The sequence below is a fragment of the Saccopteryx leptura genome, chromosome 1 (genome assembly GCF_036850995.1).
Source record: "Saccopteryx leptura isolate mSacLep1 chromosome 1, mSacLep1_pri_phased_curated, whole genome shotgun sequence".
NCBI lineage: Eukaryota > Metazoa > Chordata > Mammalia > Chiroptera > Emballonuridae > Saccopteryx > Saccopteryx leptura.
Genome location: NC_089503.1, coordinates 389,277,960 through 389,293,760, shown reverse-complemented (window position 1 = coordinate 389,293,760; position 15,801 = coordinate 389,277,960). Strand labels below are relative to the sequence as shown.

Below are 15,801 nucleotides of genomic sequence, written 5' to 3'. Positions count from 1 at the left end.
TGATACTTTTTTTTTACTTTTCATCCACTTGAAACCATCTGGTATATTTCACCCTTTGATATTTCCTCCCTTTTTATCTGGTGCCTTCCATTGGTCTGTTCTCCTCCTTGATTTCTCCTGTCCCTTCACATGGTTCGGGGACTTTACTTCCTTCACTTGGGACTCTGTTGACTTCTTTTTCCTGTCCTTCATTTTTTCTTGTATCTCTTTGTAATTTACACAGCTATTTCCCTGTAAAATTGGCTGCAAGAGTCAAGCAGAGAATTGTCACAGTTTCATTCAGAATATTATTAGATGAAAGCCTTCAAGCTGACAGATTCACAGTGTTTAGTATATATAGATATAGACATGTAGATATTAGTGTATATATCAGCACATATATACATACATATATATGTCTGTTTATGTGTGTTTTTTTTAAAATGCCAAATTTAGGGCTTCTGTACAATATTCTAATTTTGAGTGCCCATTCCTATGCAATGGATACTTCTCCAAAGTCTTTAGAAAACAGTCTGCGAAATGAGAATTCGGTGCCTCTGCCCATTGTCTCCTCAAAGCCGGTGTCATGACAAATACCATGTATCACTCACTGGTCAGATGTTACAGACTGGGGCTTCCCTCTTCCACTCTCCTTGATCATATGACCAGTATTCAAAGCTTTCTAAATGTTTTACCCATTTTTTCCAGCTTTTAGAAATATCCAAAATTGCTAGTTTCTTATTCTTTAGCCTTATTGTTAATACAGTTAACAAATGTCAAAGAGACCTTAACAATAAGCAGTTTTCTGAAGGATGTAATATCTTAAGGTGAGGGCAAAAGGAATAAAGCTCTGATCTCTACGTAATATGTGAAGGACACAAGTAATAAATATTGACCATGATATATCTCAGAAAAAAAAAAAACACCTTAATCATTCAAATGTTAATAGTATCTTTTTCTAATGACAATTTATGTTATATTTTTCTTTCCTTAGAAATGTTCTTTAGGAATGTATCCTTCTTTGTACAGAGCGGGTGTCATACGACGAGTACAATATAAACAGTTTGGGACAGATAGTGCCTCTACTCTACAAGTCCCCAGCACTGATGAAGTAACTGTCTCACATGAAAATGCATTTGGTTTTAGCCTGAAAATGGTGATAGTCTAGTGACAGGGGAACACTTAGTATGGCACATGCCAGAATTTCTGACCACACTCATCATTTTATTTCCTGACTTAGTTTCTTGTGCACAAGGAACAGGGGAAGGAAAACAACATTGACACCGATGGTTGAGGTGTCCTTTGGATCCTCAGGGTTCCTACTTTCACAGAGATGGGTCAGGTGTGCTCCAGAGTGAACTATGGAAGGGCCCCCTTTCTGTTCTCCTTCCTATCCAACATTGTGCTTTCATATGGAATGATTTGTGTATTTCTTCCTTTGTTTTTCAGCTGAGCAAAATGCACAAGAAAAAAGTAAGTACCAATGATCTACTGCCCTGTCCTTCCCTCACCAGTTTCTTATCCCTTGTGTTCTCTCTCAGGGACAAGCTACCTTTGTCTTGGTGTCTTGATTCTTCCACTCTGATAACCACTTCATTTACTTCTCAATTTCTCCAATTGTTACCACTGTATTTGCCTTGTTGAAATTAAGGTGACAGAGGCTTTTTGGTCAAATGAATATTATCACCAACATATTTGCAAGTTTTGGTACTTTTAATGTTTCTGAGTGTAAGTTTCCTCAAAGACAGCTCAGGTCATTTGATTCTAAACCTCCCTTCTTCTTTCTCTTCATCTTATTCACTCAGCTACATTCAGACATGACTTAAAACAGAAACTGAGATACAATAAGGTTGTGAATTAATCGATGACCACAAATGTTGTGAATAGATGCACATACAAACCGACTCCTGAGATCCTAAAGATGGCAGCTGATTAGGCAGATGCACAGACTCCCTGCTTTCACCACCATACTGGAAAACAAATCAATTTAGAAACAATTAGCGTGAAAAACCAACTCTTGACTGCAAGAACAGCTCTCAAAAACCAAGGAGCAAATAAGAAGAAACAACAAACTTGGTAGGGAGGGCCTGAATCTCCCCTTCTTACAGAAACGGAGTGAGGGGTGAGGTTGAGAGCGCATAGCAGCTCTCACTCCAGAGAAAAGAGCAGAAAATACTGCTCACAGCCACTTGCCTGGCAACCAGGGAGCGAGGTGTGTGAAAGGGCCGGTTTGTCTTCCAAGATGTAAGGGGAGAGTAAGGAGCAGACACTGAGGGCCAGAGGACAAACTGAGAAGCTGACTCATTCAGTGCTGGAGGTGGCCATAGCTGAGGGAAGGGCTGATCCTTCCACAAAACAAAAGACTAAAGTGCTTCCAGGGCACAGATCTCCAGACATCTCTTCAGTTCCAATCAGTTCAGCAAGACACAGCTGAAAATAAGAAGTGGGGAGGAGGGGCAGTAACTGGTCTCCATGGAGATCAGAGATACACCTCTCCCTACTGAAGCTGAGAAAAGACCCTACCCCCAGAGAGATTAACTGGTAGAAGAGGACTTCAGAGTCTCAGTTATACCCACTGCATTCCTGGCTACAGTTTCAAATAAGCCCCTGCTGAGACCAGTAAACAAAGCTATCACCTGTTAAGAAAATAAACAAATCAAGACTTCAAAGTGGCCCAAATCCAAAAGTGGATTATAAATAATAGCTGATGACAACCCATGAAAACCTAGAAATAACACAATTGAAAACTGGAGGCAAACAACACCAAGCCTAGACTCAACTAGCTCTACAAATGAAAGACCCAAACAGATAGAAAAAATGAGGAGACAGAGAAGTGCAATCCAAATAAAACCACAAGATAAAACTTCAGAACTGAGTGATATGGAAATAACCAAACTTCAGGATGAGGAGTTCAAAATAATTATTGTAAGGATGCTTAGGGATCTTAGATAAACAATTGATGGTTATTATGAACACCTAAATAAAAAAATAGCAAGTATAAAAAGTGATATTGAAATATTATAAAAGAATCAGTCAGAGATGACAAATACAATATCAGAAATGAAGACCACAATGGAAAGAATTAAAAACAGGATGGATAGAGATCAAGATTGAATCAGCGAGTTGGAGAACAACTTGAATGAAGGCAAGAAAGCATAGAAGAAAAAATAAAGGAGACTCAAAAAGTCTGAAGAAAATTTAGAGAGTTCTGTGACAACATAAAGAAAAATAACATCACATCATAGAGTTTCCTGAAGAAGAAGAGAAAGAAAAGGGATAGAGACTTTTTTCAATCATACCATAGCTGAAAACTTCCCTAAATTAATGCAGGAGAAACTCGCACAATTTCAAAAAGCAAAGAGAACTCCAATAAAGAGAAACCCAAAGAAACCTACACAAAGACACATCATAATTATAAAACCAAACCTAAGTGATAAAGAGAAAATATTAAAAGCTGCAAGAGAAAAAAAAGCTATCACTTACAAAGGAGCCCCCATAATGATGACATCTGACTTCTCAACAGAAACACTTGAGGCCAGAAGAAAATGGTAAGAAATATTCAAAGTAATGCAGAACAAAAGCCTACAACCAAGACTGCTTTATCCAACAAGGCTATCATTTAAAATTGAAAAAGAAATAAAAGCTTCCCAGACAAAAAATGAAACAAAACAAAAAAAAACTCAAGGAATTCATTACAACCAAACCAATGCTGCAGGAAATGTTAAGAGGCCTATTGTAAACAGATCAAAGTGGGAAAAGAATATAGTAAAAGAGGAATACAGCTTTAAAAAATAAAATGGCAATAAACAACTATATTTCAATAATAAATTTAAATGTAAATGGAATAAATGATCAAATCAAAAAACATAGAGTAGCTGCATGGATAAGAAAACAGGACCCATACAGATGCTGTCTACAAGAGACACATCTTAAAACAAAAGATGCACATAGATTGATGGTAAAAGGATGGAAAAAAAAACATTTCATGCAAATGGAAATGAAAAAAAAGCTGGGGTAGCAATATTTTTATCAGACAAAATGAACTTTAAAACAAAGGCTATAGTAAGAGATAAAGAATGCCAGTACATAATGATAAAGGGAGTAATCCAACAGGAAAATATAACTATTATAAATATCTATGCACCTAATATAGAAGCTCCTATATATATAAAGCAGACTTTGATAGTTATAAAAAGCGAGATCAACAGCAATACTATAATAGTAGGGGATTTTAATACCTCACTAACATCACTAGATAAATCCTCAAGAAAGAAAATTAACAAAGAAACAGCAGACTTAAAGGACACACTAGATCAACTCGATTTAACAGATGTTTTCAGAACCTTTCACCCTAAAGCAGCAGAATATACATTCTTTTCAAGTGCTCATGGTACATTCTCTAGGATAGACCACATGTTAAGGCATAAAAGTGGCTTAAACAAATTTAAGAAGATTGAAATCATATCAAGCACTTTCTCTGATTACAATGGCATGAAACTAGAAATGAACCACAACAAAAAGCTCAAAAATTCTCAAACACATGGAAACTAAATAGCAGGTTGTTAAATAACAAATGCATTAAGAATGAGAGCAAAGAAGAAATAAAAAAATTCCTAGAAGAGAACGACAATGAGCATAGAGCAACTCAATTTTTTTTATTAATTTTACTAGGGTGACATCAATACATCAGAGTACATATGTTCAAAGAAAACATGTCCAGGTGATCTTGTCAATCAATTATGTTGCATACCCATCACCCAAAGTCAGATTGTCTACTGTCACTTTCTATCCAGTTTTCTTTGTGCCCCTCCCCCTCCCCTTTTCCCTCTCTGTCTTCCCCCACCCCCGTAACCACCACACTCTTATCAATGTCTCTTAGTCTCGCTTTTATATCTCACCTACGTATGGAATAATGCAGTTCTTGGTTTTTTCTGATTTACTTATTTCACTTCATATAATGTTATTAAGATACTACCATTTTGCTTGTAATGATCCTATGTCATTATTTCTTATGGCTGAGTAGTATTCCATAGTGTATATGTGCCACATCTTCTTTATCCAGTCTTCTATTGAAGGGCTTTTTGGTTGTTTTTATGTCTTGGCCACTGTGAACAATGCTGCAATGAACATGGGGCTGCATGTGTCTTTATGTATCGATGTTTCTGAGTTGTTGGGGTATATACCCAGTAGAGGGATTGCTGGGTCATAAGGTAGTTCTATTTTCAGTTTTATGAGGAACCACCATACTTTCTTCCATAATGGTTGTACTACTTAACTTCCCACCAACAGTGAATGAGGGTTCCTTTTTCTCCACAGCCTCTCCAACACTTGTCATTACTTGTCTTGTTGATAATAGCTAATCTAACAGGTGTGAGGTGGTATCTCATTGCAGTTTTGATTTGCATTTCTCTAATAACTAAAGAAGATGAGCATCTTTTCATATATCTGTTGTCCATTTGTATTTCTTCCTGGGAGAAGTGTCTGTTCATGTCATCTTCCCATTTTTTTATTGGATTGTTTGTTTTTTTGTTGTTGAGTTTTATGAGTTCTTTGTATATTTTGGATATTAGGCCCTTATTTGAACTGTTGTTTGAAAATATAATTTCCCATTTAGTTGTCTGTCTATTTATTTTGTTGTCAGTTTCTCTTGCTGAGCAAAACTTCTTAGTTTGATGTAGTCCCATTCATTTATTTTTGCATATATTACCCAAAGCAATCTATAAATTCAATGCAATACCAATTAAAATACCAATGAAATACTTTAAAGATATAGATCACATAACACAAAAATTTATATGGAGCCAAAAAAGAACATGAATAGCCTCAGCAATTTTAAAAAAGAAGAATGAAGTGGAAGGTATCACTCTTCCTAATATCAAGTTATAGTACAAGGCCATTGTACTCAAAACAGCCTGGTACTGCATAAGAAAAGGCATACAGATCAATGGAATAGAACAGAGAACCCAGAAATAAACCCACAGCTCTATGGACAACTGATATTTGACAAAGGAGGTAAGGGCATAGAATGGAGTAAAGACAGCCTGTTTAATAAATGGTGTTGGGAAAATTGGTCAGCTACCTGCAAAAAAATGAAAGTAGACCACCAACTTACACCATTCACAAAAATAAACTCAAAATGCATAAAAGACTTAAATGTAAGCTGTGAAACTGTAAGCATCTTAGAAGAAAACATAGGCAGCAAGCTCTCCGACATCTCTCGCAGCAATATATTTGCTGATTTATCTTCACAGGAAAGTTAAATAAAAGACAGGATAAACAAATGGGACTATATCAAACTAAAAAGCTTTTGCACAGCTAAAGACAATAAGAACAGAAAAAGACAAACTACACAATGGGAGAACATATTTGACAATACATCTGATAAGCGGTTAATAACCAAAATTTATAAACAACTTGTAAATCTTGACAGCAAGAAGATAAACAATTCAATCAAAAAATAAGCAAAAGAAATGAATAAACATTTTTCCAAAGAGGACATACAGATGGCCAATAGGCATATGAAAAAAGGCTCACCATCACTAATCATTAGAGAAATGTAAGGTTAAACCACAATGATATATCAATCACCTCACACCAGTCAGAACGGCGCTCATCAATCAAATAACACAGAATAAGTGCTGGCGAGGATATGGAGAAAAGGGAACCCTCCTGCACTGCTGGTGGGAATGCAGACTGGTGCAGCCTCTGTAGAAAACAGTATGGAGATTCCTCAAAAAATTGTAAATCGAACTGCCTTCTGACCCAGCTATCCCACTTTTAGGAATATACCCCAAGAACACCATAGCACTGTTCAAAAAGAAGAAATGCACCCCCACGTTTATGGCAGCATTGTTCACAATAGCGAATATCTGGAAACAGCCCAAGTGTCCGTCAGAGGACGAGTGGATCAAAAAGCTTTGGTACATATATACTACGGAATACTACTCAGCCATAAGAAATAATGACATAGGATCATTTACAATAACATGGATGGACCTTGACAACATTATACGGAGTGAAATATGTAAATCAGAAAAAACTAAGAACTATATGAATCAATACATAGATGGGACATAAAAATGAGACTCAGACACATGGACAAGAATGTGATGGTAATGGGGCAGTGTTTGGGGGTGTGGAGGAGGCGAGGAGAAGAAGGAGAGAGAAGGGGTGGGGGTAGGGGAGGGGCACAAAGAAATCCAGATAGAAGGGGATGGAAGACAATTTGACTTTGGGTGAGGGGTATACAGCATAATCAAATGTTAAAATAATCTGGAGATGTTTTCTCTCAACATATGTACCCTGATTTATCAATGACACTGCATTAAATTTAATAATAATAAAAAAAGCAAACAAACAAAAAACATATCCAGTGACAAGGAAAGCAACTGATTTGAAAAATATGTAAATAAAATTTTTATTTTACTATAAAAAACAAACAAAGATACTATCCTTCATAGATGAAAGTAAAATAAAGACATTCCCCCCCAAAAAAAGAATGACTCCTCTGTTTATCTAGAAGAGCAGTTTCTCAGTAACTCTTGTGTATTAGTTTTAGCAGCTTTGTACAACGAAGGAACACAATTAGAAATGAATGCATACATATATAGAAGCATAAAAAGACTATAATAAATAAAGTAAATATTTCATCGTGGTCCACGTAGAGTGAATAGGAATCAAGAATATTTTTATTAAAGAATCTCCAGATTTTTATAAATATAATATAATTTGTTAAATAAAACAATTATCTTCTATTTAAATTGTTTTAAATATTTAATTTATTGAGGTAATAGTTGTTAAAAACACTGTGCAGATCTGAGATGCACAATTCTATCATACATCATGTTTATGTGGCCGTGTTTTCACCACCCAGTCACAAATCATTGTGTCACATTTTTGATATGTTTTAAATTTTATGTCGTCATATGTCACATGGTATTTTTATAATTGAAGTGATGATTTTAGTAAAATTGATTTTCAATGCAATTTATTTATGGAACATCTGAGACTTGGCCACCTTGCAGAAACAAAGTTACAAGATGTAGGACATTCACTTCGTTTTCTTCACAGTGTATAGAGAACCTGTCCCACTCATGTGAGCTGAGATATTCTTTTTTCGATTAAGGGATAAAAAGCTCAGTAAGGTCCAGTGAGGAGCAGAATGTTCATCAGAGATTCCCAGTCCTTTCTGTCTCCTGAATTCAACTCCCAGGAGTATTAAGATTGTCTTCATTCAAGAATGAGTAAAAACAGAATCTCCAATACAGTGTGGTTAACAACCAACCTGTGGAAAAAAACACGGAGGACGCAGCCCCCAGACCCCTGAGCCTGTGTCACTGGGAGGAGCTGTGTGTCAGTGTTCCTTCCACAGTGTGGTGGCCACTCTGCACGATGTCGCTGCCGCAGCAGTGAGACTCACTGATGTGTTTAAAGCATCCAATGAGCATACTAAAGCTTACAAACAGAGTAACAGAAATATAAGTATTTCAAATAGACCAAGAATATTTTCAGCCTAGCCTGTGGTGGCCCCGTAGACTGAGCGTGAACCTGAACACTGAGGTTGCCAGTCCGACCCTGGACTTGCCCGGACACGGCACACAGGGCAGCAGCTACAGCTACAGTGAAGCAGCTATGAGTCCACACGCTTCCCTCCTGCCTGCCATTCTTTCTCTCAGTAATATTAACAAATAATATAGATTTAGAAAAGAATTACTTTAATACATTAAACAGCAAATGCAATATTTTTAAAATTTTATATTATTTTACTAAATTACCTCCTTTTTCCACCGGTTACTTACTATATAACACCTGTGGATGATAGTGAACTTTGTTCCACTGTGTAGATGTGTGCTTTGGGGTAGGGAAACATGTGTGATTTGGCATGTGTTTCTGTGTTCATCTAAAAGTATCTTAAATTTAAATTTGAATTTGTAAGTACATTTCAATCTTTTTGTGGTTACTACCCATGAAATTGACATTACCTTTTGTATTTCTTTTTCAGCACAATTTCTGCATATATTAGGTAAAGTTACTGATATTCCTTCACTCTTGATCCACATGAAACATCTGGTTTATTTCTCTCTTTCACGTTTCCGGCCCTCTTATCCAAGGGTTCTGTTGGCCTGTCCTCCTCCTAGGAGTCTACTGCTCCTCCCCCCAATATTGAGATCGTCCTTCTCCTAATTGAAACTCTGTCCATTTCTGTTTCCTACCTTCCCTCCTTTCTCTTCCTTCTGTGTCATTTTACACAAGTGTTTCCCTGTAAACATTGGCTGCTCTGTCTTGCACTAAATTGTCACAGTTTTATTAAGACATAAGTAAGCTGAAGGGTATTAAGCTGACAGAATCATGAATTTTAATATATACATATATTACAAGTTTATATAATGGTGTATAGATGAATATATATGTATGTGTTTCTGGGACATATTCAAACTTGAGATCTCTGTCAAGTATGACAAGTTTGAAGCCCAATATTATGCAATTAATACTTCTCCAATCCCTTCAGAGAAATAACTGCAAACTGTCAGCATTCAGTGTCTCTCCCAATTGTCTTTCACAGCCTGAGTCATGATAAATACTTTGTATCATTCACTGATCAGATGTGACAGAGTGGGGCCTCCCTCTTCCACTGTCCTTGATCATATGACCCAGGTGTTCCAAGTTAACTAAATATTTTACCTAATTATTTCATAGAATATAAAATATCTAACCATTCCTGGTTTTTATTCTTTGGCATTACGTAGATACTGATATCACATGACAAAATGTACTTAAAATATATACAATTTTCAGACAGATGAAGTATCTTAAGACAAGTGCACAACTGGTTCATCTCTGACAAGTACTTTTTATGTGAAGGGTGCAATTGATTGTGATGTTTCACAGTAAAGAAAATTTAATCATTCAAAGCTGAATGTTTTCTTTTTAGTGGCTATTACAATTTTCATTATTTCCTTGGTATTGATGTTTAAAATAATATGAGTCCAAATTCCTTTCTCCTGCCTCTCATCCCTTGTCTAAATAATATTAATAACTATAATATTTTTAAAAAGTGAATTATGTTAAAAAATAAACAGGAAAACAAATATTTTTACTTATTTATATTATTTTGCTAACTTAACACCCTTTTCCTCCTTTTTATTTAACTATAAAATATCGGTGGTCAATAGTGACCTCTGAGCCACTGTGTTTTGGGGAGGTATGTGTGATTTGGTGTGTGTGTGTGTGTGTGTGTGTGTGTGTGTTCATTTTAAATTAACCAAATTTTATATTTGAATTTATCAGTAAATTTGAATTCTATTTGTGGTTGTTTCCCATGAAATTGACATTTTCTTTTCTTTTTCAGAGGAATTTAAGAGACAATTAGGTAAAATTACTGATATATTTTTACATTTAATTCACTTGAAAAACATCTGCTTTATTTCTTTCTTTGACATTTCCGGCCTTTTATCCAAGTGCCTTCCGTTGGTCTGTCCTCATCCTCGAAGTCTGCTGTCCCTCCCACATGATTCTGAGACAGCACCTCCTTCATTTGGGTCTGTTGATCTCTGTTTCCCTGTCTTTCATTCTTTCCTGCATCTCTTTCTCATTTTACCCAGCTATCTCTCTGTAAACTGTGGCTACAGCTGTCAAGCAGAGAATTGTCACAGTTTCATTCAGAATTTGGTGAGATAAAAGGCTTCAAACCGACAGACACACAGTGTTTAGTATATATAGATATAGATATAGACATACAGATATTAGTTTACATATTAGTGTACATAGATATCTGTGTGTGTATGTGTGTGTTTTGGGAAAATGCCAAACTTAGGACATTATTCAAATTTTCTAAATTTCAGTGTCCATTCCTATGCAATGGATACCTCTCCAAACCCTTCAAAGAACAGTCTTCAAAACCATCATTCGCTAAAGCACTCGAGTCCGATAAATAACTAAATCAGCGCCAAAAAAGACCCCAAACAAACCATCATTCGGTGCCTCGGTTCATTGTCTTTGCACAGCCTGTGTCATGATAAATACCTGACACCATTCACTGGTCAGATGTGACAGAGTGGAGCGTCCCGCTTCCACTGTCCCTGATAATATGATATGACCTAGTGTTTGAAGCTTTTAAGTATTTTATTTTTCGAACCTTTTAAAATATCCAAACATGACAGTTTCTTATTCTTTCTCAGTCTTGTTGACACAGTTTCCATATGCCAAACAGCACTTAACAATAAGCAATTTTCTGAAGGGTGTAATAACTTTAGGTGAGGTCAAAAGTAATAAATATGTGATCTCTACGTAATTAGTGAAGAACACAAGAAAACAATATTCACCATGATATATCTCACAAAAAAGAACTTTAATCATTCAAAACTTAATAGTATCTTGCCCTAATGACAATTTAAATTATATTTTTGTTTTATTAGGAATGGTCTTTAGACATATATCTCTCTAATGCAGTGGTCCCCAACCCCCGGGCCGCGAACCGGTACTGGTTCGTGAGCCTTTTGGTACTGGTCGGCAGAGAAAGAATAAATAATTTACATTATTTCCATTTTATTAATATTTAAGTCTGAACGATGTTTTACTTTTAAAAAATGACCAGATTCCCTCTATTACATCTGTTTAAGACTCACTCTTGATGCTTGTCTCGGTCACATGATACATTTATCCATCCCACCCTAAAGGCTGGTCCGTGAAAATATTATCTGACATTAAACCGGTCCGTGGTCCAAAAAAGGTTGGAGACCACTGCTCTAATGTATAGAGCAGGTGTCATATGACTATTGGAACATAAACAGTTTGGGACAGATGGTGTGTCTACTGTACATGTCCCCATCACTGCTGAAGTAACTGTCCAGCCTGTGAATAAATTTGTTTTTAGCCTGATAAAGGTGGTAGTCTAGTGACAGGGGAATACTTAGTACTGCACAAGTCAGAATTTCAGTCCACACTCATCACTTTATTTCCTGAATTAGTTTCCTGTGCACAGGTGGCAGGGTAGGGAAACAGCATTAACTCTGATGGGTGAGGTGTCCTTTGGGTCCTTAGGGCTCCTATTTTCACAGACATGGGTCCCCATGTGCTCCACAGTGAACTAGGAAATGGGGCCCATTTCTGTTCTCCTTCCTCCCTGATATTCTGTTTTTACTTGGAATGAATGACATTTTCATTTCTTCTTTTCTTTTCAGCCGAGCAAAGTGCACAGGAAAAAGGTAAGTACTGATGATCTACTGCCCTGTCCTCCCTCACCTGTCCCTCATCCCCTGTCCTCTCTCTCAGGGACCAGCTACCTGTGTCTCAGTTCTCGATCCTCCCACTCTGATCACCACTTCATTTCCTCCTCAGTTTCTCCAATTATTACCGCTGTGGTTGCCTTGTTGAAATTAAGGAGACAGAGGCTTTTGGTCAAATTAGTATTATCACTAACATATTTGCAAGTTTTGGTACTTTTAAAGTTTCTGAGTGTAATTTCCTCAAGGACAGCTCAGGTCATTTCATTCTAAAACTCCCTTCTTCTTTCTCTTCATCTGATTCACTCAGCTACATTCAGACATGACTTAAAACAGAAACTCCGATGCAATAAGGTTGCGAATTATTCCATAGCCACTAATGTTGTGAATAGATGCACATTAGAACCCACTCCTGTGTTTATCTGGAAGAGCAGTTTCTCAGTAATTCTTGTGTATTACTTTTAGCAGCTTTGTATAATGAAGAAACTGCAATTAGAAATAAATGCATACATATATGGAAGCATAAAGACACTATAGTAAATAGGGCAAATATTTCATCGTGGTCCATGCAGAGTGAATAGGAATCAAGTAAACTTTAATTAAAGAATCTCCAGAAACTTAAAAATATAGCACAATTCATTAAATAAAATTCTTCTTTTATTTTAAATTGTTTAAAATATTTATTTAGGTAATAGTGGTTAATAAAACTGTGCAGATCTGAGGTGCACAATTCTATCACACATCATGTGTACATGGCAGTGTGTTCACCACATATCTTTCTGTCACCTTTTTATATGTTTTAATTCTTTATGTCATCAAATGACACATGGTATTTTTATAATTGTAGTGATTATTTCAGTAAAATTGATTTTCAAGGCATTTTCTTTATTTATGGAAGATCAGAGACTGGGCCACCTCGGAGAAACAACATTAGAAGATGTAGGACATTCGCTTCGTTTTCTTCACAGTGTGTAGAGAACCTGTCCCACTCATGTGAGCTGAGATATTCTTTTCTCGATTAAGGGATAAAAAAGCTCAGTAAGGTCCAGTGAGGAACAGAATGTTCATCAGAGAATCCCACCCCTTTCTCTCCAAAATTCGACTCCCATGAGTATTAAGATGTTCTTCATTCAGAAATGAGTAAAACCAGAATGTCTAATACTGTGCGATTAACAACCAACCTGTGGACAAATATATGGAGGACTCAGCCCCCAGACCCTTGACCCTGTGTCACTGGGAGGAGCTGTGTGTCAGTGCTCCTTCCACAGTGTGGTGGCCACTCTGCACGATGTCGCTGCCGCAGCAGTGAGACTCACTGATGTGTTTATAAACATCCAGTGAGCATACTAAACTTACAAACAGATTTTCTGAAACATAAGAATTTCAAATATACCAAGAATATTTTCAGCCTCGCCTGTGGTGGCCCTGTAGACAGAACATGGACCTGGAACACTGAGGTTGTCAGTTGGACCCTGGACTTGCCTGGACACGGCACCCAGGGCAGTAGCTACAGCTACAGTGAAGCTGCTAAGAGACCACAAATTCCCTCCTGCTCCCCTTTCTTTCTCTCAGTAATATTAACAAATAAAATACACTTATAAAATAATTAATTTAAGAAATTAAACAGCAAATCTAGTATTTTTAAAAATTTATATTATTTTACTATCTTAACCCCCTTTTACATCATTTTACTTACTATAGAACACCTGTGGATAAGAGTTGCTATGTTCCACTGTGTAGATGTGTGTGTTTTTTGGAGGGAGCATGTGTGATTTGACATGTGTTTCTTTGTTCATCTGAAATTATCCTAAATTTAAATTTGAATTTGTAAATATATTACAATCTCTTTGTGGTTACTACCCATGAAATTGACATTGACTTTTGTATTTCTATTTCAGCACAAGTTCTGCAAGTATTAGGTAAAGTTACTGATATTTCTTCATTCTTCATCCACATGAGAACATCTGGTTTATTTTTCTCTTTGACATTTCCGGCCCTTTTATCCCCGGGCTCTCCACTGGCCTGTCCTCCTCCTAGGAGTCTACTGTTCCTCCCCCCAATATTGAGACGGTCCTTCTCCTAATTGGAACTCTGTCCATTTCTGTTTCCTACCTTCCCTCCGTTCTCTCCCTTCTGTGTCATTTTACACAAGTGTTTTCCTGTAAACATTGGCTGCTCTGTCTTGCAGTAAATTGTCACATTTTTATTAAGACATTGGTGAGATGAAGGGTGTTAAGCTGACAGAATCATGAATTTTAATATATACATATATTACAGGTTTATATTAGGGTATATAGATGAATATATATGTATGCATTTCTGGGAAATATTTAAACTTCAGATCTTTTAAGTATGACAAGTTTAAGGGCCCAATATTATGCAATTTATGCTTCTCCAATCCCTTAAGATAAATATCTACAAACTGTAAGCATTCAGTGTCTCTCCCCATTGTCTTCTCACAGCCTGTGTCATGATAAATACCTTGTATCATTCACTGGTCAGACGTAACAGAGTGGGGTGTCCCTCTTCCACTGTCCTTGATCATATGACCCAGTGTTTGAAGCTTTTAAGTATTTTACCAAAATTTTGAACCTTTAAAATATCCAAGCATGGCAGTTTCTTATTCTTTCTCAGTATTGTTGACACAGTTTACATATGCTAAACACCACTTAACAATAAGCAATTTTCTGAAGGATGTAATATCTTAAGGTGAGGTCAAAAGTAATAAATATCTGATTTCTACGTAATATAAGAAGAACACCAGAAATAAATATTGATCATGATATATCTCACAAAAAAGAACCTTAATCATTCAAACCTTAAGAGTATCTTTTTCTAAGGACAATTTAAATTATATTTTTGTTTTATTAGGAATGGTATTTAGACATATATTCCTCTAATGCATTGGTTTCCAACTCCTGGGTCGGTCCAATACCGGGTAGTGGGCATTTTGGTACCGGTCCGCAGAGAAAGAATAAATAGCTTAAATTATTTCCATTTGATTTATTTTTTGAAAATGACCAGATTCCCTCTGTTACATCTGTCTAAGACTCACTCTTGATGCTTGTCTCGGTCACGTGATACATTTATCTGTCCCACCCTAAAGGCCGGTCCGTGAAAATATTTTCTGACATTAAACCAGTCTGTGGCCCAAAAAAGGTTGGGAACTGCTGCTCTAATATACGGAACAGGTGTCATATCACTAGTGCAACATAAACAGTTTGGGACAGATGGTGCCTCTACTGTACACATCCCGTCACTGCTGAAGTAACTGTCCCACATGTGAATAAGGTCGTTTTTAGCCCGAAAATGGTGGTAGTCTAGTGACAGAGGACACTTCGTATTGCACAAGTCAGAATTTCAGTCCACACTCCTCATTTCTTTCCTGACTTAGTTTCCTGTGCACAGGGTCAGGGGAGGGAGAACAGTACTGACTCTGATGGGTGAGGTGTCCTTTGGATCCTCAGGGTTCCTGCTTTCACAGACATGAGTCCCCGTATGCTCCACAGTGAACTAGGAAAGGGGGGCCATTTCTTCCACCTTCCCTGACATTGTGTTTTTATAGGGAATGAATGACTTTTTCATTTCTTCTTTTGCTTTT

General features: G+C 36.7%; 1 protein-coding gene across 1 annotated transcript in view; it reads left to right on the top strand.

The window, feature by feature from the left end:
- LOC136388496 (uncharacterized protein PF3D7_1120000-like) overlaps positions 1 to 15,801 on the top strand; it is a 419,710-nt gene that overhangs the window by 268,974 nt on the left and 134,935 nt on the right. The window contains exons 18-21 of the mRNA XM_066360321.1: positions 1,429 to 1,452; positions 8,981 to 9,001; positions 10,328 to 10,348; positions 12,159 to 12,182. Coding sequence (XP_066216418.1) covers positions 1,429 to 1,452; positions 8,981 to 9,001; positions 10,328 to 10,348; positions 12,159 to 12,182 — 90 coding nt within the window. The remainder of the gene's footprint in view (positions 1 to 1,428; positions 1,453 to 8,980; positions 9,002 to 10,327; positions 10,349 to 12,158; positions 12,183 to 15,801) is intronic.